Below are 27,388 nucleotides of genomic sequence, written 5' to 3' on the forward strand. Positions count from 1 at the left end.
GCATTGGGTATTGAACTGTTTTACATACAACGGGTAACAAACGTTTTCTAAAACTGTGAACTCGCCAGCTTTGTCTGATACACGTGTTACATGCTCGCAGGTCCTTAGGTACTTGGAACGCAGGAACTTGCTGGCTGGAGGGTGCGAGTGGTCATGGTTGCATTGATGAGTAATTTAACAAACATTTATTTACTTTGGTTGTGTGAAACATATACTTTGGGATACGTTGATGCTTCCGCTGAACTTAATGGTTTCGAACAACTTGTGCTTGAATTTTATTACTAATAATTTATGAATCTTTGTTTTGAACTTGTGATTCAATGTAATTGGTGGCTCCTAGCTTGTTGTCACACGCCTAACAGGGACACTCCCTAGGTGGTAAATTGGGGGTGTGACAGTTTGGTATCAGAGCCACTGGTTATAGTGAATTTGGTTTTAAAAATGATTTATAAAACCAGACTATAACTGAACTGATACGACATTGACCATGACACTCAGCTCCAGGCAGCAAGGTTCGTCTCTTGTTTACTATTGCATAGCATAGTTAGCACATACTCATGATTAGTATCACACCCGAACGCACACTTGATATTACAATACGAATTACTATGCTATCTGTTTATGCTACGTGTTTTAAGGGTAGGACTCTACTTGAACATACATGCTCTATGTTGTGGTGTCGTCGGTCGTACTGCATGAATTTGGGGAAACCTTTTAACATGAGTAGGGAGGAACTGAGATAAGCATGCAAATCGGGTTATTATTATGGGTGCACACATAATAACAACGTGGGGTGCATGTGAGTCCCAGTAAATCTCGACTAGTGTGAAAAAGGAATCCCACGTTGTTAGTCAATCTTGTATTAGAATCTCGAAAACTGTGAATACTATAGCAATACTTGACATTCGCTTGAAATGGTCTGTTAATTCGTTCCTTCTTCCCATACTTGTAGAATCATGAACGGACGTGGTGGACGTGGTGGACGTGGTGGAGGCCGCGGTGGTGGGCGTGGCGAAATCCATATGACCCAAGCTGAGCTAGAAGAATTACTCAACACCCAGGTGGCTGCAGCCTTGGCAGCTTATCAGGCTGGTATGACATGTACCAGACATTCCTTTCCTTTGAATCGTAAACTTGAGTCTTACTTGTTGGTATATTTTCTCTCGTTAATAGGTCAGCCGGCGCCACAAAACCAGCCTCACCCACCGGTTTGCACATTTAAAACTTTCATGGATTGTAAGCCACAGACCTTCAGTGGCACTGAAGGGGCTGTAGGACTTATACGCTGGTTCGAAAAGGCGGAGTCAGTGTTCGCAATATGTAACTGCCCGGTTGGGGATAGAGTAAAGTTTGCAGCAGGCACGCTTGAGGATGGTGCCTTGACCTGGTGGAATGCCCAGGTTCAACTGCTAGGTATTGAGGCGGCGAACGCCACTACGTGGGACGATTTTAAAGAACTGATGAGAGAGGAATACTGTCCTCGAGACGAAATACAGAAGTTAGAGAATGAGTACTATGATCTGAAAATGGTGGGGTCTGAAATTGAAGCGTATGTGAAGCGGTCGTATGAGTTAGCTGATTTGTGTCCGACCTTGTCCCGACCCATGTCCCGAAGAATCGAGTTGTTTATTAAGGGGTTACCTCCACGGGTGAAGGGTTTAGTTACAGCAGCGAACCTCAATAACCTAACTCAGATTGTTAGATTGGCACATAAGATCGTTGACCAGGAGGTGGAGAGCGACTCATTGCCACCTCGTATTTCTAGCACTACCACAGCTGCCACTACTTCCACTGCATCTGCTGCTGATAGCAAACGTAAGTGGAACGATACGGACAAGGGGTCCAACTCTGCACAGCCTCAGAAGAAGACGGATACTGGCCGCACCCGCAGTTCCAGTCAGACAGCATCAGTGAATCAGAACTCGAGTAACAAATCAGGGCAGGGATCATATGCGGGGAAGCTACCCTTGTGCAGCAAGTGTAACTATCATCACAAGGGACAGTGTGCTCGGGTTTGTCATCGATGTAATCGACCAGGGCATATGGCTAGGGATTGTAGGGCCACTTTTCCAGCTCAGCAGCAGCCATCACAGCAGTTGGGTAGGCAACAATCTCAACAAAATCAGGGTACTCAGAGAGGGTGTTATCAGTGTGGAGCCGAGGGGCACTTCAAGCGAGACTGCCCTCAGCTAAAGCAGAACACAGGGGGTAGTAACGGGAACAACAATGCGGGGAACAATGCGGGTAATGTCGCGCGTGGGCGCGGGTTTGTGTTGGGAGCTGGGGAAGCGCGGAACGACGGCAACGTGGTTACTGGTACGTTTTCAGTGAACGGTGTTATTGCTTCTATTTTATTTGATTCTGGTGCCGACTGGAGTTACGTGTCTTTAGAATTTAGTTCTCAGTTAGGGTTAAGTCCTACACTTCTCGTAATGAAACACATAGTAGAAATCGCAAATGGTAAAACAATCGAAGCTACACATGTCCTATTTGGGTGTAAAATCGATCTTCTGGGTCAAGTATTCGACATTGACTTAATACCTATTACTCTTGGAAGCTTCGACGTGATCGTTGGAATGGACTGGTTGTCCAAGTATCAAGCGGAGATTCTCTGTAAGGAGAAGATCATACGTGTTCCCCTTCCTAGTGGGGAATTTTTATCAGTTCAGGGTCATCGCAGTGGGACCCCAGTTAGTATTGTTTCGGCAATGAAGGCTCAGAAGTATTTGCGTAAGGGCTATCCTGCTATTTTAGCTCTTGTCACTGATTCACCGTCTGACGAAAGGAAGATTGAAGATCTTCCAGTTGTTCGTGAATATCCTGACGTATTTCCTGAGGAACTCCCTGGTTTACCTCCACATCGTCAGGTGGAATTCCAGATCGACCTCGCCCCAGCGGCAGCCCCGGTTGCTCGTGCTCCTTATCGTCTTGCACCAGGAGAACTGCAGGAACTATCAAACCAACTCCAAGAGCTGTTGGATAGGGGTTTCATCCGGCCTAGCTCCTCCCCCTGGGGAGCTCCAGTCTTATTTGTGAAGAAGAAGGATGGGTCCTTACGAATGTGTATAGATTATCGCGAGCTCAACAAGATGACAATCAAAAACCGTTATCCTTTACCTCGTATCGACGACTTGTTTGACCAGCTGCAAGGGTCAAGTTTTTACTCCAAGATCGACTTAAGGTCGGGTTACCATCAAGTGCGAGTCAGGGAAGAAGACGTTCCCAAAACCGCGTTTCGGACGCGATACGGTCACTATGAGTTCTTGGTTATGCCATTCGGGTTAACCAACGCACCAGCGGTCTTCATGGACCTCATGAACCGCGTGTGCAAGCCATACCTTGATGACTTCGTTATCGTTTTTATTGACGACATCCTAATTTACTCCAAGAACAAGGAGGATCACGAACGGCATCTACGCCTTATCCTAGAACTCCTGAGGAGGGAGCAGTTGTACGCGAAATTTTCGAAGTGCGATTTTTGGATACGGGAGGTACATTTTCTGGGGCATATAGTTAACGAGATGGGCATACATGTGGATCCTGCCAAGATTGACGCCATTAGAAATTGGGCGGCACCGAGGAACCCTTCGGAGGTGCGACAATTTCTCGGTCTAGCAGGGTATTATCGTCGTTTCATACAGAACTTCTCAAAGATTGCACAGCCACTCACCTCGTTAACACAGAAGAAAGTAGTTTACTCCTGGGGGGCGAAGCAGGAGGATGCTTTCCAGCTTTTGAAACAAAGGTTATGCAGCGTGCCAATCTTATCTCTACCAGATGGCACTGAGGATTTTGTAGTTTATTGTGATGCTTCGATTCAGGGTCTCGGTTGCGTGTTGATGCAACGCGAGAAGGTGATAGCTTACGCCTCTCGACAATTGAAAGTTCACGAGAAGAACTATACGACACACGACTTGGAGTTAGGAGCAGTGGTGTTTGCGCTGAAGATTTGGAGACACTATTTATACGGCACGAAATGCACCATCTATACCGACCACAAGAGCCTTCAGCACATCTTTGACCAAAAAGAATTGAATATGCGACAGCGTCGTTGGGTAGAGTTGTTCAACGATTACGAGTGTGCCATCAAATACCACCCAGGTAAAGCTAACGTAGTAGCTGATGCACTCAGCCGCAAAGAGACAAAGCCTAAACGTGTTCGCGCATTACAACTCACTATTCATTCCAACCTTCCTGATAAGATTCGTACGGCTCAGACTGAGGCATTGAAGGAAGAGAACATCGAAGCTGAGGGTTTACGCGGTATGGAAAAGCAGCTTGAGCAGAGATCTGATGGTATCTACTACATCATGGAAAGAGTATGGGTTCCTCTGTTTGGTGATCTTAGAGAACTTGTGATGGATGAAGCACACAAGTCACGATATTCTATTCACCCGGGGTCGGACAAAATGTATCACGGTCTTAAAGTTATGTATTGGTGGCCGAATATGAAAGCCCTCATAGCCACATACGTGAGTAAATGCTTAACTTGTGCTAGAGTTAAAGCGGAACATCAGAAGCCTTCGGGTCTACTGCAGCAGCCAGAAATACCCACATGGAAGTGGGAACAGATCGCTATGGATTTCGTTACTGGATTACCGAGGACTCAGGCTGGAAACGATACTATATGGGTAATTGTTGATCGACTCACGAAATCGGCGCACTTCCTAGCAATTAAGGAAACAGATAAGTTTTCGCAACTTGCAGCAGTGTATCTTAAGGAGGTAGTTGCTAGGCACGGAGTGCCAACTTCTATCATCTCAGATCGAGATCCGCGTTTTACTTCTGAACTATGGCAGTCTATGCATAAATTGTTCGGTTCGAAACTTGACATGAGCACCGCTTACCACCCACATACGGATGGTCAGAGTGAGCGCACTATTCAGACGCTTGAAGACATGCTGCGGGCATGTGTGATCGATTTTGGGAAGGGGTGGGAGAAACACTTGCCGTTAATAGAGTTCTCCTACAACAACAGCTACCACACAAGTATTCAGGCAGCTCCGTTCGAGGCATTGTACGGGCGGAAATGTCGTTCTCCTCTCTGTTGGGCTGAAGTAGGTGACAGCCAACTCACAGGTCCTGAACTCATTCTTGAAACTTCACAAAATATAGCTCGGATCAGAGATCGTATGGCAGCAGCGCGCGATCGTCGGAAAAGTTATGCTAACAAGCGTAGGAAGCCTTTGGAGTTCGAAGTTAATGATCGGGTCATGTTGAAAGTTTCACCGTGGAAGGGTGTTGTACGCTTTGGGAAGCGTGGCAAGCTCAATCCCCGTTACGTTGGGCCATTCAAAATTCTAGAGCGGATCGGTAAAGTCGCTTACAGACTCGAGTTACCTGCGGAATTAGGTAATGTTCACGATGTGTTTCACGTTTCTCAACTAAAGAAGTGTCTGGTTGATGAGACACTAGTTGTGCCATTCCAAGAGCTCAAGTTCGATGACAAGCTACAGTTTGTTGAAGAGCCTATTGAAATCATGGATCGGGAAGTCAAGGTGCGTAAACATAGTCGAATTCCGATTGTTAGGGTCCGTTGGAATTCAAGGCGTGGACCGGAGTTCACGTGGGAGCGAGAGGATCAGATGGAGCTTAAGTATCCACACCTTTTTCCTAAAGACAAGTCTAAACTTGGTGAAGCTCGAGAATTTCGGGACGAAATTCCCCTTCAATTTGGGGATGATGTAACACCTGAGGAGGATCCGCAACAATCTTGAATTGTCACTTCACTCTCTCGTACCTACTTGCCAAATTTCGGGACGAAATTTCCTTCAAGTTGGGGATGATGTGACAACCCGAATTCCCGAGGTTAGTATTATCCTATTCCACGACTCTTTTGTTGTATTTACATATTCTTGGAATCTTAAAAGAGTATTATAACTAGTGGGGTTACGTTGCAAACTTGTTGAACGCGTTAAACACTTGATACTAATCCTTCGACCCAGAACCTTTCGACCTTAAGACATAGGATGATCTTTCAACCGTATGTAATAAGATCCTTCCACAATCTTTCGGATTAAGAAGGATCCTTCGAGCCAAGACCCAATCCTTCGATTAAAGGCCTTAACTTTCGGCCCAACTTACGACCGGCCCAAACTCTCAGCAAAAATTATAAAAGTTACGTATAGGATCAGTTACACAATTACAAACCCTAGACTCCCCTTATTGTACGACGGCAGAAGATAGGTTTTCCCCTCTCGAAGCACCGACCTGTTGATCCTGTCTTTCGGTTAGTGAGATTCTTGTTCGCCTAGTGGATTAAAAACAATTATGATTATTTGCTTGATTTTATGTAGTAACAATTTTGTTCATGAATCGAATATATGTGCGATTAGGTCATGACTGATTATGCATGTGATTGTATTTGGCGTTCAATTTCGATTATTGTTTATCACGATGATGATGATGAACCGACATGTCTTGTGCCGATGACTTTAGTGAATAATTCTGATATGATGAATGTGTATGTGGATTAGATCGTTAGACATTATGCGTTAAATCTTGGTGACTAGTTAGCATGGATGTTGGTTTCGATAAAAGTCTTGTCTTGTTAGGCGGCACAACATAAACTGCTGGGTCAAACTGGTTAGATCTGGATACCTGTTTACTGTTATGCTTGATGTCCATTAGGGTTTTGTTTCATAACTGTTGATCGAATGATAGCAGTTAGATACCGAAAGATAACTGTGTGTCGAAACATAACTGTTGTTGACCGAAAGATAACTGTGGTGTCGAAAGATAACTGATGTGTCGAATGATAACTGTGAACCGAAAGATGAGTGTGTCGAAAGATGACTGATGTGTCGAACGATAACTGTGAACCGAAGGATAAATGTGAACCGGAAGATATTGTGCTTGACTAATTGGTATACCATGCCTAGTGATGAATGTGAACATTTGTATTCGTGTACACCAACTGATGATTAAATGAGAAATGATACGTGTTGTGCTTGTATGCAAACTGACTGTTATGTGTAACTATCATAGGGCTTGGTAAATCACTGTTGTTAAACGAGTAATTAATTCTACCGAGCAATCCAAGGTGAGTTCACTACATTCGAGCATGTGTCCCAGTGGTTGGGGACAGTCAGGGGGTATCCCATAGGGGGATAAGTCTTTGGGTAAAAACGGGTATATTGGTTAATATTCTCACCTATCATCTTTTGTAAGTCCCTCATCGGGTATTAGTTAGTAGCGCTACTTAGGTTTGGCACCCTCACACCGCTCCTGTAGAGGACGGAGGTGAACTAATGACCCAGTCTGGCCCAGTACTAGATAGGAGTACGTGGGAAGGGCAGTCGTGTATTTCAGGAGCCGTCATTGTTCGGAATTGAGATATTAACAATATTACTTGCATTGGGTATTGAACTGTTTTACATACAACGGGTAACAAACGTTTTCTAAAACTGTGAACTCGCCAGCTTTGTCTGATACACGTGTTACATGCTCGCAGGTCCTTAGGTACTTGGAACGCAGGAACTTGCTGGCTGGAGGGTGCGAGTGGTCATGGTTGCATTGATGAGTTATTTAACAAACATTTATTTACTTTGGTTGTGTGAAACATATACTTTGGGATACGTTGATGCTTCCACTGAACTTAATGGTTTCGAACAACTTGTGCTTGAATTTTATTACTAATAATTTATGAATCTTTGTTTTGAACTTGTGATTCAATGTAATTGGTGGCTCCTAGCTTGTTGTCACACGCCTAACAGGGACACTCCCTAGGTGGTAAATTGGGGGTGTGACATGCATGATTGACATAATGGAATTGAAATGTATGTTTATATTGGGCAAAAATAACAAGTTATGAACTTGATTTTAAATATGTAAAATTATACCCGTTAGGTGTTTGATAAAATGCCTAAATGAAAGATAAATGTTGAAAATCGGACAAAAACGCATGTTTGATGGATATGGAAAATTATGCGTTAAGACTTATAAAAAGGGTTCTAAACTGTTTGTGGATTGAACTTTTTAGGCAAGGAAACCGGGTCTTCAAGCGGACAAGCCGGAACGGACACAGGCTTGAAGGAAACGCTTTAAAGGTACGCGACTTGTCGTCTCGTTACATTTATGTAGACAAGCCTAGTTGTAGATATGTTTAATGTTGTTATAGAGAAATCGTTGGAATATGTATGATGTCGAAATCGTGAAATTGTAATCGTTTGGTAAGTCTAAGAAGTGATGGAATTCACTCGACAAACCAAACGAGTCAAAATAAAGAGTTGGTTAGATATATTTACTGAAAATATTGTTTAATTAGTCATATTGGGAATGTAAGTAAAGTGATGTAACTCACTAGCTAAAGAACGGGTTAAAATAATGGTCGAAATGGTAGTGTTCAAAGTGGCTTAAATGTCACTCGTTAAGTCTGAGTTATAAAAGCGTAAACCAAGGAATGGAAGTGACACGCTAAGGTTGACAAGCCCGGGAATGGGTAATTATGGTTATAAACCAATATTGATGAATTATGCAAGTACGTGACTACTAGTTTCGTCATTTGTACAAGATGTCTAGCTATAGTTGATGATAATATGGTAGTGTGATAAAGGCGTTTGATGTGTCATTGAAGTGATGGAGTTCACGCGGTAGACCAAACAATTCAATTTAAGTGTTTAGAATATGCTTGAAAGCCATAGAAGTGGCGTAGTTCACTCGGCAAAACAAACGGGTTGAAACTATACTTTTAAAATGACAATGGGTGTAGAGGCTTGAAAGCCACATAATATGTTAGTGATAGAATGCGACATCTCAAGGGATTGGTTGCACCAGGTTGATTTTTATGAACTCTTGAGATTGGGTCAAACAATTAGAAATAACTTGTAAAATCGCATAAAACGTCATGCTTGAAATGTGGAAAAACGAGCATGGAATTCTATTGCGAGCGTAAAACCATGTAATGGTGATGATACGCCAAAGTTGATAAGCCCGGGAATGGGTGAATAAGTCTAGCAAATCCATAAAACTGAATGATAAAAATTATGCCACATAACAAACGGGTCGAATAATTGAAACATGAATTTGTAAACAATTCGTTTATAAACCGGGTTTCAATGCATGAAATTTGAATGATTGGATCCGTAATTTTATTACGGACGCGTAGGAAAAAGAATCGACTAAAACGGACATGTAGGTGAAAAGTTATGAGCCTTAGAAGTTGATAATTTGAAAGAAAATGGTGCTGGGCAAAAATGCAGGATTTTAACCTGCACCCGCTGGAAAACGGTCTCCCCCGCGGCACGCGAAGGGAGTCACTTGTTCTGGCGTGACACGCGGGCGCGCTCGCGGCCCGCGAAAGATAACATGAAGTCTGTCGCGTGGCGCGACAGACCAAAAATTGAAATTTTATTTTTGTTTTTAATTATTTGATGCCAGAACTTGTTTGTTCATGTTATATTGTTGTCAAAACTAATGTTTAACATGATTTTGACATTAGGTGATGTTCGTCTCACTCCGGATGCTGATTAAGCAAGAATTCAAGAACCGAACACAAGTTTTTGAAGCTTCCGCGCTAATCTAATCTTGTTTTAAACTATGTTTATTTTGTAAACACTAAACTAGATGTTGAAAGTTTAAACTAGTTAGTTCTCAAATTAGAATACCATAACCTTGTAACTTGTTATTATAACTAAGTTTTGAAAGGATGCATTTTGTTTTTTAAAAAAGCGTGTTTTAGTTTAAAATCTAAATTAAATGAGATAGGCGTTACAAGAAGCGTATCTGTACTATCAAGATTTGCTTGGATTCTGCGAATCTTAGCGTTAACCACGACCCGTGTTGAGCTGGGCACGCTCCGGTGTCGGGAATAGAAGCTTCTATAGCTTTGTCCTTTCTGCAGACAACTGGCCACGCCTCCGTGTCCGCTGGGCACGGGGCTGTGGTCAGCCTTCTGTTTCTTTGTTTTTGCTTGGGAAGATGCTGTCGAGGGGTCGGGCATGCCACGTTTAATCATTTTCTTGTATTTATGTTAGATTTTACTGCATATTTGTTCCTTTTGTTCATATAGTCCTGAAAATACAAAAGGAAGAGAAAAGCACACTTTTTCCAACATTAGTACTAAAAAAGGGTTAGTTTTATGCCTCAATTGATGTAATTTATATGTTGCATTTTACACACATCAAATACCCCCACACTTGAAACTTTGCTTGTCCTCAAGCAAAACTCTTTATAATGTGGCTTACACTCCCAAATGGAATGGGTAGAAGAGAAGTTTTGGGCTTGTCTTCAGTGTCGGGAATCCAAGATCTTTTATTAGGTTTTATTTCTATGATATTTACAATCCTATTCGTTATGATTTATTTAGAACGTTTCATAAGAGAAATTACTTATTTGGGCATAACATGTCTCTTTAAAATTCCATTTATATACAAGTTCACATACCTCACGGGAGATCACTCAACACTCAGCCGAAGATGTATTTTTGTGAAACACTCGAGACCGGCATGGAACTTACTTCTACCATATGCTTGCCATGCAATCAATCCTCCTCCTTTCTAATTATAAACCTTTGTAAATATCAAGAGGGCTTGGGGAAGGGTTAGGCTTGGGTTAAAGGTAGGTGGTTTTGGGTTAGTGGTTAGTAAAAAGGGCTAAAAGCGTAAAAAGCGTCGGTTGTCGTAAAACTTTTTGTTTTTGTGACTTTTATTCAAGCAAAGCATTTTCAAACAAAGTTTCTTTGAGGAACGTGTTTGTTTATTGCTATACTTCATTTTTTTTGAATGATAAGGGATGTCACATGAAGACCGAGCTTTTTACTAAAATAAAGGGTTTAAAAAAATAAAAAGGGTTTTGGTGGGTAAAGGGTGTTTATTTTGTGGCTTTAGAAACCAAAATGTTAAGGCTCAAAGGGGTTAACTAGGGGGATTTTGGGTAGGTGAATAAAAAAATGAAAAAATAATGGTGTTGAAAAGAAAAAGGGTTAGTCCTAATGCCTCCATCATTTACTTACTTGGGTTTAAGTTGGTAAGGACCGGGAATGTATCGTCATGGCAAGTTCTAGAGTCGTAAGAAACCAAGTGGATATTCACACAAGAAACGAGAAATGAGCATTTACTTTAAAGATGTATGCTTTTATGCTCAATAAAGGCTCAAAACTCACTTTTTGTGGGAATGAGTTTATAATGTGATCAAGTTTATATAATCAAATTTTAACTAGATTTGTCATGCCGTTTCATAATTATTTTTATGTTGATTCTTTTTATCACGACGTTATCGGTTGTAAATTTGTAAAACTATAACCTTTTTAGAACTTGTTACTCCCAAATTAAACCAAGACAAGTAAAAAAAATGAAAAGTTTTTGAACAAATTTGGGGTGATTAGCGGTTCCAATAGAGTTTTGTGTAAGGCTTGTTATTAGGACTTGCAAAATTCAAGGTTTTAGCATCCCCCCACACTTAAATTACACATTGTCCTCAATGTGTCACAAAAATAAGTTTTTAGGTTGATTGAATGTGTAAAAAGGTGTTTAAAAACAAAAATTTATGTTACTGGGCGTCTGGACACAGGCCCGTGTTGGTCCGGACACGGCCCCGTGTTCAGATTGCCAGTATCATAATTAACAGAAGGCTGGGCACGGGGGCGTGTTCAGTGAACACGGCCCCGTGTCTAGTTACCTGAACTGGGCATTTTCTGCAGAGCCTTGGGCACGGGGCGTGTTGGTCTGACCACAGCCCCGTGCTGAACTTGCTGTAATGAAGAAAAATTGTCGGGTGGCTCTGTTTTTGTGCATGGGGTGTGAGTTCAAGTTTCCCTTAGTAACCTCTACCATTCTGAGTGTGTTTTATCCATTACAACATCATCCAAACACCATTTAATACTTAGAACCCATCATTTATTAAAGAGTGAATTACATAAGATCCAAGAAACTTAAAAATAAAGCTAGAAATGAAAAACTAAAAGTTCCTAAGATAGATAGGTCAAGTAATGCAGAAAATCATTCCAAGGAGTTCTACCCTTATTGTAGGAATATCAAAAACCCGGAAATAGCTCCCCGTTATTTAAAGACGTTGTAGAACTCGTAACCGAGGGATGTCCCTTAGATGTCGTTGAGCCATTCCTCTATCTCCCTCGGGAGGAAGAAGGCGGGCTCATTTTCCACAATGTCTTGTGGAGGAGGTGCGTTGGCAACCGGGACCCCATGTAATATGTCTTGAGGGGGTTCTGGGTGCATGACATACCATTCGGCCGGAATGATGACTTCCGGTACTACATTCCACTCTCTTCGTGTAATGATTGGCACTAAAGGAGGAGAAGCGAGAATATTCAACCTTTGGTGCATAAGGTTGACTTCTCGAAGACATCCTTCTAGTCCCACCGTCAAATGATTTATACGGTCGACCAAGGCTTCCTCTACTCCCATCATTTCATCGATGGCCTCTCTCAAGGCATACACGTAGTTGACGAGAGAGTCTTCTACCGATGACCTTCTTCCTCGTTGGTCGTTCCTGGAGTGTGATGAAGATGTTCCGCTATTTCTGCTTGACATTCTAAGAAAACAAACCGATAGAAATTTCAAATTAATGAAACAGTACCTCGGCCGCGGCCCTGTGCTCGCTGAGCACGGCCCCGTGGCCACCTCTCTGCAGGTTTTTGAAACAAGGAATCTTGGAGCTTTAAATTATTTTTCTGACTTTAGAAACATTTTTAAGCAGAAATAACTTAAAACAGTGTTGTAAAACTTATTTTTGACAAGATTCCTTGAATAAAAATCTAGCAAATATCACAATAAAGCTTGCAAACATGGAGATTTCAAACTTAATGGAGGTTTTGAGTAGAAAATGAAGAAGAAGGCAATGGACAAAAGTAGAAAAGACAAGATGGTTGTTGAGAACCTTCTTTAGAATATACCTTGTATGGTATATGTGAAGATTCCACCAGATCTTTGTCTTTGTAATGGGTCCAAGAGTGCAGGAATCTTGCTGCATTTATAGAAAACGACATCACATCCAACAACTATGATCAATATCTATAACCGATGTTACTTAGAATTCCCAAACAGTAGTAGCACATCCAACGACTATGATCAATATATATAACCGATTATTATTGCTGATTACTAATTCAAATTCGTTAATATCACATTATCACTTTCACAACAAAATCCATACTTTTTATGGTCTTTTCTAGCACAACCATAAAAAGCCATGTGCCATTGTTGGTGATTTCCTTTAGTCCCATAAAAGATTTTACTAACTAAGCATGTTTCTTTCAATATGCAGGCCAAGAAACTGTCCATCAGCTATACGGTATACGGTATATGAGTGGCTGTTCTAGCTGGTGGTTTTATGTTTGCACGATCATCATGGTACCTTGCGAATCTTGAAAGCCTGGAGGTCATAAAGCTTATTCGTCAGGTATATCATTCCATTGTCTTGTTTTTACTTCAAAATAGGAGTGATAAATAGGTCGTGTTTGGGAGTTGGCCGGTTGAACCCGAGAATTTGATACCAACTCGAACACGACACTAACCCGAAAATTGTGTTATGAGCCTAAGCACGACACAAATTTTCGCACGCTAACAATAACGTCCGAAATTTATTTATTTTTTTACATTTTCATATTAATACACTAAATAAATTATAATATACAAACAAAATTAAAATTGTATATAAAATAATTACTTTTAAACTACAAAAATGGTCATTCCTATTTAATCTTTTATATTTTGGTATAAAATGCCTGATCCATTTAAGTTATAACATATATTTTTTTTTATAATTTTTAATAATATACATGTTAAACGGGTCAACCCACAAACTTGCCACTCTGCCAGGTCAACCCGACACAATGAGCTTGGGCTACAACTACACCATCGACTTTGGATTTTGTACATGTAAAATAGAGTTCTTGTTTTCTCCCTTAACTATAACGAAATTATTTGTACGATTAAAGATATAAGACAAGATATCAGAGATCTGTAACTTTTGTTAGTTATAAGAATTACTTTTGAACCCACCTACCTTGAAAAATTATACAGAATCTATATATTTTGAATTTGAAACACGCATTTCATTGAATAGTTGGCGGGCAATATAAAGATAAAGTATACCAAAATCACAGGATCACCAAAGGAACAAGTGACAATCAACATCAAGAATCAATGAAATAAAAGAAAGTCATCAGAAGAACTACCCAAAAAACATATATGAACTCGTTTGAGAAATCGATGGTGTTCGATAAACCTGTTTATAAACAGCAAAAATTATCTATATCTTAAAAATGAATGTCGGTGGACATCACATCAGTCCACCGACTTTCCTTAGTTAACTAACAGACAGTAGAAAGGCTACGTTGAAAGTAAAAGTGTTCCAATGGTTTACATGTTTTTTTGGTGAATCTTCCAAACCATTTAATTTCTTTTGTACTGTCTTGGGTCAAGCCAAATTTTGTATCCACTGATAGCCATTAATATAAGTATAATGCAATAAATAATGATAGAATCTGTAGTAGTGACTGGAGGCAATTTATTTAGCTTTTTATTGTTGGCTAATTGTTTTTACTAAACCGTTAAATTACGGAATCAACATTAGATTTAACTACATAAATATAACGATTTTTATTGTTCCACTTGGATTCATTATTTAAGGTGGTTGATTTGGGGTTTTGTTTTCGTTTTAAACTGGAATTACAAATTAGTATTAGTAAGTGAATATCTATGTTGAACATAAATAGAATAATATTTGAAAATTAAAAAAAAAAATAACGGACTAAACATGTGTTGATATTAGAGTGTATATGTGTTGATATAGAGTGTATTTTGCGGTTTTTCCCTTTTACTACTTCACTTAAATTTAAGTAAATAACCAACACATGTAACACAATTTTTTTCGTCTGCTACAGCATGTACATCGAAACCAACCAAATTCACCCCCCCTGTAACGCGCCGGTTTTATCTCCAAACTTTTCTGCTTAATAACTTAACACATCATTTTGTTTAAATTACTTTTATGACTTTACACCGCAACGTCTAAGACATACTCTTTTTTAATCTATGTCTAATGATGTTAATATCACGAACATGACGTGTGTAACAAAGTCTAAAACACATAATGTCACCTGCGGGCAACACACCTTAACGTTATCATCATTACGTGTGTAACGAAGCTGTAAACACGATATGGCCGCCGCAACGCGTGGCACGTGTCAAAATTATAGTTTGAGCTAACATGATGGTGACTTTGAGGTGCTGTAAACTACAAGCTTTATAAAAGATGGACGCTTGGTAATGGGTTTTAAGAACTATTCCATTGTGTTTATCAGGCCAAATACACAGGTGACAAAATAGACGCACTCGCGGCAACGCGCGGGCATTCCCACTAGTAAAAAAAACAAAGGAAATATAAATATAAAAATTGTGTTTGGTTGAGTAATGTTGCATGATCTAGCTGTCATATGAACATAAAGTAATATGAATCGATTGAATATTAATGATGTTTACTTAGCTTCTATGAAACGCGATATAAAATCAAGAGGAAAGAATGGTTGTGCCATGTCTCTATCAAGAACCTATCAACCACACATAATATTCATATCATGTTGTTCAACTTATCTTTTATTAATTTATTTCAATACTTTAAATTGAACATAAAGTAAGTAATTATAGTACCATATACACGTATTCTTATTCTTTAAATTTTCAAAGCCTGTAATGAAATTGTTGTATTTCCAGTTATATAAATGTGATAGATCTAATTGTTGTATTTGCCCTTGCCTTGTTTTATTCTTAAGTTTAGTGATTTTTTTACTACATATTTAACTTTAATAAAAAAATATACGAGAAGCAAAGAAATTAAAAAAAAAATGCATTTTTTTTCAGAAAGAATAGTTGGTTTTATTTGGATATGATATATTATGGAGTATAAATTGATTTTTTTTTTCAATTTAATTTATTATTGGATAGATTTTTTGTTATTTTGCATCATCTATAAAAAAAATATAACTACTAATTTGACCATGTCAGTTAGCAGAAAATAATTTATGTACTTTTGTTTTCGAGTGAATGTCACAATCGTGTGTTGTTTATCCTTTAAAGATGAAGGAAAAAAAATACGATATTGTGCTTAACCATAATATGGTTTAGGAGGATTGGTAGAGGATTCTGTAAAAAAGAGGTTTTTTTGTGAGAAGGGTAAGAAAGAATCTGTGATCTAATGGTTTAGATCGATAGGGACCAAATTGTAAATTGTGTTTTATTATTTTGGACTGATTTGAAAATTGTAGGAGTAATAAAGTCTTTATATCCATTTGAAAAAGGAAACTGTAAATCAAAATCCCTACAATTTCGCGAATCATTACATCTCCGTATCATCTTCTTCTCCAGATCTGTAAAGATCGATTGATGGCCGGTCGAGTTGTCGCAGGTAGTGGCGCCGAAGAGGTAGGGGTTCCGGCAAGGTGGTGTCGGGTGGTTGGGTTCGAGCGAGAGAAAGAGAGAACGTAGAGAGAAAGAGAGAGACCGTAGAGAGAGAGAGAGACTCTAGAGAGGCGGCGCCACCCACCTCTCCACAGCAATGGCGGCGGACCGGTAGTGGTGGTGTCGTCAGTGGAACGACGGGGTTGTAGTGTTATACAAAGTTATAGAAGGGTATTATGGTGTTATATACAATTCATAGTGTTTTATAGTGATTTGTAGTGTTATATCTTGTTTTGTAGTGTTATATAGTTATTACAGTGTTATGAACTGTTGAATGGGTGTTTGTTAGTGTCTTTAATAACGATTTGTAGTGTTACATCTTGTTTTGTAGTGTTATATAATTATTACAGTGTTTATGAACTGTTGAAGGGTGTTTTGCGGTGTTATATACTTATGACAGTGTTGAATGGTGGTTGCAGTGTTATATATAATGTTCTAGTGTTATACAGAGTTATAAAAAGGTTATTGTTTTGTAGTGTTATATACTTATTACAGTGTTATGAATCGTTGAATGGTGTTTTGTAGTGTTATATACTTAATACTACTGTGCTGAATGGTGGTTGCAGTGTTATATATAATGTTGTAGTGTTATACAGAGTTATTCGTAGTGTTTTATAGAGATCTTTAAAAAAAAATGTATTCCTATAAATAAGGGTGGCGGTTATGGAAGATTATCAATTAATTAAATCAATGATAAAATTACTTGTTTACCCTTTTGAATTAATTTAGTTTTAGGACACACGTCACCTCCATAATATTTCTCACACTTTTAACATTTTTTATAATAACCTTACCCTAGGAGGATTATTCAATATATTTTAGAATATATATTTTAATAATATGAAATTTGTTAAAATTGAGTTCATTACAAATCCATATGGATGATAATCGTGTTAGGTTGATGATTTGAAATTAATAACTCGAACATAAATCATACATTTGTTCATGTAAAAAAAAAGTCTAACTTAAATACATTAAAACCATTCAATTGGAATACGACATGTACCATCCACGTACACGAATTAAAACCAACATTTGTCTCATCTTGTCATTTATAATCTACCGATGTCGTTAGATCTAGTGGATTAGTCATATATATTTATAGGTAAATTGTTAAAGTATATGGTAAGGGGCTATTGTAACACGTGGTAAAAGTAGAAACAATTTCCACACATAGTTTAAACGATTGTTGAGATCCGTGGTTTACAGTACTACCACTCTGAAAGGTAACTATTGTAATAAATGATAATTTGCAAGTGCTGATGCACCAAAACCCACTTGGGGAGTTTCTTCGAGCTTAGCTTGGGTTGTGCGGCCAAAGAAAAAGGTATACGAAGCATAGTTGTAAACACATTGGATAAAATGTTTAGAAAGGCCTCAAACTAAAGTGCTTAGAAAAGGCCAATTTCGTTGGTCAAGTCAGTTAATACTTTGAGTCTAGATGAAGATTGCCTTCATCTTGCTCCAAAGGATGGTTCATCCTCATAAGCATCAGTGGCGCATCTACGATTTTTTTCTGGGGTGCGAACGAGAGGTTTAACCAGAGTTTCAAAGGGTGCGATCAAAATTTTTACATATAAAATACACTAATTTTTTTTTCAATGCGTGCATCCGCCCACCCAACCCTTAATCTAAGTCCGCCCCTGGTAAGCATGCATGCTTTGTGCATAGAAATAGTGTATACATACATGTATATCAATGGTTATTAGAGGCTAATGTCAATGAGATTGAGTTGTATGTTTGAATTTGTTTTTGCCCCTGCCATGAGGTAAGTCCCTCTTAAGGGTAGCTAAGGGTTGTATTCCTTGTCTAGTCTAGACACATCGCCTTCGAGACAATGATAAGTCTTCTTCGTTGATGTCCATAAGACGACATTTCACTTCACTTCCAAATTAAAAAGAAAAAATGTATTAAATTTAGATGTATGTTTGGGGTAGCTATTAGTGGTGTTCTTCTGGATTTTTTTCGGGTTTCAGTTTTTCGGTTCAAATTGTTTGGGTTTTGACTAGAAAAAAGTGGCCTGACAACTGATCTATTTAAAGTTCGGATTGGTCGGTCTGAGTTATCTAGGTCCGGGTTAGTTTCGGTCAGGTTCTTCGGTTTTCGGGTCTGGATTATTCAGGTCCAGGTCATTTCACCGATAATGATTATATACACGCTTATGATTTACATTTTTTGCGATATTCAATCTGTGTAATACGCGGGTTTATAACCTAGTAATATAGATGGGCTGAATAAATCAGCCAAATTGAATATTCTTTATATTTTAAGTAAAAGAAGAGGGATCAGAATAAAGGGCAATGTTGTCATTGACCACATGTTGGTTCATACAAAGCACATCGATACGACCACATAAAATATTCTAGTCTATTACCATGTACAATATTCTTTAATATATTACACACATAATTTCTAGGCCACCAAATAAAGAAATAATATTTTAACTAATTATATTCTTTAGTTTCTTAATAAAATTTCTAAATATTTACGTTTAGTTTCTTTAATAAAATTTCTAAATATTTACGTTAAAACGTTGTTTTTTTTACGCTTCCATTTGAATTTTTATTCAAAATAAACAGTCGAGTATGACAATGAGCATAATAAGCTTTTATTTAAACGTAATTTATACAGGTACTCTTGCGGCATGTGTATTTTTTTTTTTCATTATGAGTCCATACAAATTTTTACATAAAACGAACAAGCCAGTATACCTATGAGCATAATGGATTTTTTTAAATATGAGTTTGTCTTCAAAACCTAGTCTTATACAGTGACGGAGCTTGAACAAAAATTCACAGGAGACTAGACTCTCAAAATCTAAATTGGCGGGCATCGGACTCTTGAAAATCTAATATTTTACACTAAATATTTTTTATTTGCAATTTTTCGGTAAAATTAACACTGCGAGCGAAAAATCAGTGAAGGACGAGACACAGCCCCAATAAAGCTTCGTTAGTGGTCTTACAAATTAAACTATCCCATCACAACACATGGGTTCATCTTTCTAGTTTATAATGAAATTTTGCAAACAATGTAATAATTTTATATAACTATTCAATTAATTTTTTATTTAAATATTAAATATCAATGACATTGTTTTGTCTTATGAATGGTTTTATTATGTCTTTTTTAGTTAGTATTACTTTTATATATTTTAACTTACATAATATATGTACAGTGGCGGACCCAGTAATTTTTTCATTGGGGTGCAGAACATTTTTAAAAATTTTAGGCCCCTAGGTATATAAGTAAAAAAATCGGTTCGTATCGGGTCGGGTCATGTAAAACAAACGAACGTCAAACTAAATTTATATAACCATCAAAAGCATGTCAAACCTTGTTACAAACATAATTAAAATGTCGACGCCCTACGAGTTTTCATTTTTTTGAAATCTATCAAAAACATCATCTAAAACTAATTTCTTAAGCAATTCTTTCTCTATATGACATAAGTTCATCGCTCCATAACATAATGTAACAATTTTAATTTTCAACTATTCAAGCCCTAGAAATCATAGCGTAAGTTGTAATCGCCCTAAAAATATATAAACAACATAATCACACTAAAAATCATATAAACAACCATAAACAACGTCAAAACACACAAAATTTCAAACCTATTTAACAACTTTATTACCCTTTTTCTCCTATAATATCAACCAAAATCATCAAAATAACAAAGAAACTTACCCGTGTTCGGATTCCGGTTAGATTTGGTGTCAAACGACGGTGGTATGGAGGTTGATTACGGTGGTCGCCGGCTGCTGGACTGTTGTCGCTGGGTGATGTTGTTCGTTGGCAGTGCAGGGACGCAAGAGAGAGAGAGAGCGGGAGAGAATTTCTAAAGTTTTTGTGCTTTAATAATTTTATTATAGTTTGAAATATTGTTGGGTTTGGTTAATAGGCTAAGACTTAGTGGGCTAGATAGTTAGGAATTATAAGTGGGTAAAGTTATGAGTATTTGGGTTTATTTAGTTAGATATTAAAAGTTATGTAATTTAGGTAGTATTATTTTTAAAAATAAGAGTTTACTAAAAAAATCTAAAATATAAATTGATAACACTTTTTACTTAAGGGGTGCGGACGAAAAATTTCAAGGGTGCGGTCGAAAAATTTTAAGGGGTGCGGACGAAAAATTCCAAGGGGTGCGGACGGGATTTTCGACGGAACTATGCACTAATTTTTTTTTCCCCGGGGGTGCGCCCGCCCACCTTGGGGTGGGCTTGGGTCCGCCCCTGTATATGTACACATATATTACTTGATTCCATACGTGAAAAATGCGAAAACTTTAAAGGAAAAAGAAGAAAACAAAGATGCATACAATGATTTACAAAAGAAACTTAAAGCAAGAATTCTAAATTCTTTGTGTAGCTAACAAGGAAAATAAAATCAAATACATTCGATGATAGTCAATTGTTAACGAGATAGATTATAACTAATATATGTATAAGTGTAACACTAGATCTTAATAGTATATCTTTGGAGTTATCTTTCGTTAGCTATAACTAATATATGTATAAGTGTAACACTAGATCTTAATAGTATATCTTTGGAGTTATCTTTCGTTAGCTCGTCACTTAGTCATCCCACAATGTATTTAATACTAATAATAAAATTCAATTAAACACGTACGTCAATAACTCGTTTTATTCAAGTCGTGCTATTTTGTGACAATCACCATTTAATAAATTTGAACCGAAACAACGCAAGAATTTTTCAAATCATAGATAATAATAAGCGAAAATTACAAAAATAACCATTGACCAAAACTATTTTCAAAATTTAGCAACCTCACGCGTCCTTGGGGTGGCGCATCAAGGATGGGATGTGTCTATATGCAGACCTCTCAAACACCCAATAAAAAAGACACGTGCCGTTTCAAATGTTGCAGTTGGGCCCAAACGCATCTCATACCTTTCCAGACGCCATGCACTCCCAGACGCATCCCATGCCCCTCCAGATGCATTCCATGCCCCTGCAGACGCATCATATGCCTTCCAGACTCACCGCATGCCCCTTTTGAAAGTCATGGTGGACACATGTCCATTTTTTATTGGGTTTCACTCCAAAAGACGCATCTCATGCATCAACGACACGTGATGTTGGCAAATTTAAAAATAGTTTTGTGAATGATTACTTTTGTAATTTTCCCTAATAATAATTTCATTGCATTCAATTCAATTACTATATTGTAGACAAACATACCCGTAACAGTAGAAAAATACATTACCAAATTGCATTCATTTCAATTACTATATTGTAGACTAACATATCACTAAAAGTAGAAAAATACATCACCAAATGATATTACAAGTGCATAGTTACAAGTGTATATACGATTTTTTTTAGCTTTTAGCATATTGAGCATATTGTTGATTCTAAATTGAACACACTGTATGTATAATATTTATGAGACTTACATTTATATTTATTTTACAAGTTTAAAGTTATTATTACCTAGTGAAGATGGATATAAACGGGTAATTTCACTGATAGCACGATAATACTTCAGTAAGAAATCCAAATTTGTCGTTAAAAAATAAAAATAATAAAGTATTCCATTCGATGATGGCTTTCCACACACACCTTTGTAATCATCGTTCTACGCAAAGGGATTTTGACATTTTGTTCTGTCGCGTCGTCACACATATTTGACCTTTTTACTACTTCTCAAGTTACTAAAATACCCCCTACTCTCAACATCTCTTTCCCCAACCAAACATTGCGCATATTTCACCGGCCACCATATAAAATACATCCTTTTGTGGTTCTTATTTCACATGATTTCTAGGCCACCAAGTACAATTATATGACTTTTACAAAACAAATCTTTCTCTCTCCCTATGTATACATACATGTATATGTATATACACAAATTACCGGTGTTATGAGACACTCGATAAAATAATCCGTGTTATATAATATTTGATACTTGTTTTTATATGTTATATTGACGTTCAATTTACACTGATTTTCAAATGTTTTCTGAGAAAGGAGAAGGTAAAAGTTCATAGATCCGCCAAACATAACAAGAAATGAAAGTAATAGTTACACCGTGAACTTATATTAGACAAAATAATTAAGTACACAATTAAACATTCTCAATTATTTTGGAGAGGATAAGTACAAAAAATATATTAATTATGCTAATACTTAGGTGGATCCTAATCTAATAAAATTAATTTAACTTTGCAATATGTATACATCTAATTTGTTGTAAATTTTTTCTATTCTTTTATTATATAACTTTGATATATATTATTATACAACATTAAAACCAACAAACTATGTCCCAAAAAGCATCCTGGTCCCTTCATATATATAAGAACACAACAAAGACAAAACGCCTAACACTACTTGAAAATGAACGACCAAGTCTTCAATACTCTCTCAAAAACCACCATCTCCCTATCCCTCCTCCTGTTGCTGCAGGCCGTTTCCGGCAGTGCCGCCGCATCCCCGCCACGTATAATATCCTTCCAGAAAGGCTTCACTCAGCTCTTCGGTGGCGACACGAATCTCCTCCGCTCCGATGATGACAACACCGTCCATCTCCACCTCAATCAATACACAGGCATCTCCCCCCCCCCCCCCTTCTGTATACACGTTCTTAAATATGTTGGAGAACAACGCGCACCGCATAATACACTTATATCACATATTCATATTCAAAACATCATGTATAAGTGTATTATGTGGTTTACGGAGTTGTGTAACATATTTCTTTTGGTTATTAAATGAACGCCCTATATATACGTGTTACACAATTTTGCAAACGTATTACATGTAATAACCAGAGGCTGCCACGTGTTACGTGTACCAACTTTTGCAGACTTTCTGTTTTTTTCTAAGACCTTGTGTAGTGGGGCGTTTTTTTTAAAAAAAATTCAAAAAAAACGCTTGAAAACGCCCATGTACCATTACATGGGGCGTTTTTTTAAGCAAAAAATCAAAAAAAGCCCCTTTGGCGTTTTATAAACCACGCCCAACACCCTTTGCCTTTGTCCAATCAGATTTCATCTCCCTTGTCCTATCCAATAAGATTTTTTCTTTTTTTTTTCTTTTTTTTTATTTAATGCCCCAATAATGCCCAATAATGCCCCATCCCCACTACACCCATTTTTCTAAAACGCCCAATAATGCCCCTTTGCTGACTGGACCGCCACGTGGCGTAAAATGCCCACACTTGGGGGCATTATTTTCCCCTTCCACTACACATGGTCTAAAAAAGTAAAAGCTATTACGTAACACGTGGCAGCCCCTGGTTGTTACACGTATCACGTCTGTAAAAAGGTGTAGCACGTGACAAAAAGAAGATCAATTCATTTGAGTTTTTTAGTTTTCTTAACTAATATCAAATTACTTCCTATAATTACCCAATAGATATATATATATATATATATATATATATATATTCTATAAACTAAAAAAAGCAGTTGGGGTGGTTGATAATTATTTAAAAAAAAATGGATTACAGGAGCTGGATTTAAATCTTCAAACATGTACAACCATGGATTATTCAGTGCTAGAATCAAACTACCTTCTGAATACACAGCAGGAATCGTTGTAGCATTTTATGTACGTAACTTCTTATACGTCTTATTTTGTTTGTTTGTTATACATAATTTGAAGTATATATAATATGTATACATGCAGACCTCAAATGGTGATGTGTTCGAGAAGACGCATGACGAGTTGGACTTTGAGTTCTTAGGGAATATTAAAGGGAAGCCATGGAGGTTTCAGACAAACTTGTACGGAAATGGAAGCACACATAGAGGTAGAGAAGAAAGATACACCTTGTGGTTTGATCCATCAAAAGCTTACCATCGTTACACAATTCTATGGACCTCTTCCAAAATCATGTATGTAATCTTCTTTCCCATCTTTTTTTTTTCTTTTGAACGGCGGAACTTTTATAAAATTTTATAGAAACCGGGCCAGCAAGTAACTGGAACGCGAAGTTACAAAATTACACCTCGAATATTAAAATCACATTGTCTAGACCAGTTAATATTACAATAATTCGATCGACTCGTGATTCCAAGAAAGGAGTTTTCTTTGATCGTGTCCGCCATATATTATGTTAAGGATATAAATGTTAGAATTACATAATTTACTTGTACTTGGTGATAGTAAATTAGTCATGAGGAGAAATGGAAATCGTATAGGGTTACATAACTGAAGAGCTAAAACAATACTTACAAGTAGATATATCTAAGGGTGGTCGGGGTGTTCTCGGTGACCGGGTGCGGTGACCTCCTTCACCGCTTAGGTGGGGTGGCGCCGTTAAATCGGTGAGGTAGAGAGAGGGAGGAAACCGGTGGGGAGGTGCCGAAGAGAGGGGGAGGAGAGAGGGAGGAGAGAGGGATGAGGGGACCAATCAAAAGTTTCCTTTTTTTAAAAAAAAAAAAAAAAAAACCAATTCACCTAAGAGGGGAGTGCCGCCATCAATTTAGGGTGTTAGGGGAGTTTAAGAAGGGAGTTGACGTGGCACACGAGGATTGGTTGGGCGTAAGAGAGGGGACTCACCTCTTAGATGAGCACCCCTTACACCCTAAATTAATTAAGAAAAAGTCAATTGCTTATTAAAATTTGAAGCTTGGACTTGAAGAAAGTGAGTCATAAAGAAAGGACAAATAAAGGATAATATAGTTTTTAATAATGGTCATTTTAATGTATACATACAATGTATATAGGTGATGTTATGTTAGTTTTCTTTATTTGTGATTCAACTTTTTGCATTACTATTTTATAACTTATTTATATTCAAATATTAAATTATTTGTAATTTCATAAATTTGATAAAACATCAACCAGTTTTGTGTTCTATAGACGTTGAAATAACTGAATACATATTTTAATAAATAAAAGTATATTAATAATTTCTATGTTTTATAAGTTTGAATAACATGCATGATAAATTAAAATGATGTTTTTAATATTTATACAACTAACATCAAGGACTCGCGCCTTGGAACAGACCGTAATACGTAATTTAAGTAAATCATCGAGATCATACATGTAAACCCTAAACCATAATTTTTTTAAACTAATTAATCTATCTTTTTTAATATCACTTGATAATTATTCATATACTTTCTTTCGAAATATAACTGGTCATTCTTTTATCTTTCTAATACCACCTGAAACTCGTAAGTTTTTTTAGAAAAATAGTCTACTGATTGTTAGATTTTATTAAAAGATAGATTAAAGATTATTGAAATGCATGATTTTCGTTTAGATTTAAATAATATGTACTTTATTAATTATTATACAAGTATCGTTTGTTTAATTTAAAAGAGTGTTATTAGTTTTTTGTCATCACATTATTTATCGAAACTTGATGGATTTGGACCTTAAAAAATATCGGAAATAATGAAATAATTTGTTAAAGAGTTTACATGCAATCTTCCTTATTTTGAAAAAAAAAAAAAAAGTAAAGAAAGAAGAGTAGTAGGCAAGTGTTATTAAGTGGTTGGATAGTATAGATAGGAAAATAAAAAAAAAAAAAAACAAAGAAAAAAAATGAATAGTAAGTATGTGAGGGGAGCAAAACTTACTGATTAATATAGGGATAATATGTTATTTAATTTTTTTTGTTCGTCTTTTGGTTACTCCGCCTGATAGAGATCTGTTGGATACAGTTTAATAACTTATGAGCATATTTAGTTATTTAATTTAACAAACGGAAAATATCAAAATAGTAGGTTGGCCAACCAATAATTAAAATAGACACTGACTCCTAGCTATGGTTTAACCGATAGTTTTGCCGGCTGGACCTCCAAATTTGCCAACTTAACCGACATTAAAAGACAATGTCCGTTTTGTTAAAAAAAAGTGAGTCAGCTTATCTACTTTGATATAATGATTTCTAACATTGGATCATATATTTTTTTTATGTTTAATCCTATAGATTCTATATTGATGCGGTTCCTATAAGAGAGATTTTACGAAGCCCTGAAATGGGGAGTGATTTTCCTTCAAAACCTATGGCATTGTATGCCACAATATGGGATGCTTCTTCTTGGGCTACAAATGGTGGAAAATATAAGGTAAATTACAAATATGCCCCTTTCGTAACCGAGATGACGGACCTTGTCCTCCACGGTTGTATTTCAAACCCGATTCAAGATCTTTCGACCAACACTTGTATGGAAATAGACCAACAACTCGAGACGATTCGATATAATAACATTACACGTAAACAAAAGAGCGCAACGAAAAGGTTTAGGGAAAAGTACATGTACTATTCATATTGTTATGATACTTTGAGGTACCCTATTCCGCCACCAGAATGTGTGATTGATCCGTTGCTTCGACAACGGCTCAAAGAGAATGGGAGGCCGGATTTTGGACGGAGGCATCACCGCCACTCGAGGAAAGGAAGTCAAGTTTTGAGCAGCAAGTTGTATGATATTGAAGATGAGGATTGAAGGTATAGAAAGATTTGTGTGTATAATACGAGTGGTTTTGTTACATAAATTGGATTGTTTGAATTTTTCATTTTAGTTAATTAATATTCATAATGTAATTTACCATGATTGAATGCAAATAAAACAATACATGCTAGATTACCTCTGGTTTTTATTTTTATATTTGTTTGTTGTCCAAGAATCGATGGTTTTATAATTGTTTCCAAAAAGTAAAATGTTTTTTTTTTTTTTTTTTTTTTTTTTAAGTTTGACAATTTTTAAATCTAAGTAGCCAAACAATCAATTTAGAAATAAAGTGTCTTTAATAATATAATAATTGTAACTTTACGGGTAGATCCAAATTAGAAATAAAGTTGGTTGTAATTGAGTATATTAGGAATAATAATTACACTATTTGAGTATTGGTATTAAAGGTGATCAATACGAGTGATTTCCACCAAGAAAACGCGCCATTTCGAAAGTCATTTTCCAGGATTTTCATTTTATATGATAATTTTACTCATTTTAGACTAATGGAGAAGTAATCACGATCGATTT

At 37.1% G+C, this 27,388-nt stretch overlaps 1 protein-coding gene across 1 annotated transcript; it reads left to right on the forward strand.

Moving 5' to 3' along the window:
* Positions 1-22,748: 22,748 nt before the first annotated feature.
* On the forward strand, positions 22,749-26,992 carry LOC110920730 (probable xyloglucan endotransglucosylase/hydrolase protein 30). Its single transcript, XM_022164930.2, has 4 exons — positions 22,749-22,989; positions 23,893-23,993; positions 24,072-24,280; positions 26,332-26,992. The coding sequence occupies exons 1-4, from the start codon at positions 22,779-22,781 to the stop codon at positions 26,849-26,851; spliced, it is 1,041 nt and encodes a 346-aa protein (XP_022020622.1). The 5' UTR covers positions 22,749-22,778; the 3' UTR covers positions 26,852-26,992.
* Positions 26,993-27,388: the final 396 nt, after the last annotated feature.

Source organism: Helianthus annuus, chromosome 17 (assembly GCF_002127325.2).
Source record: "Helianthus annuus cultivar XRQ/B chromosome 17, HanXRQr2.0-SUNRISE, whole genome shotgun sequence".
NCBI classification, from domain to species: domain Eukaryota; kingdom Viridiplantae; phylum Streptophyta; class Magnoliopsida; order Asterales; family Asteraceae; genus Helianthus; species Helianthus annuus.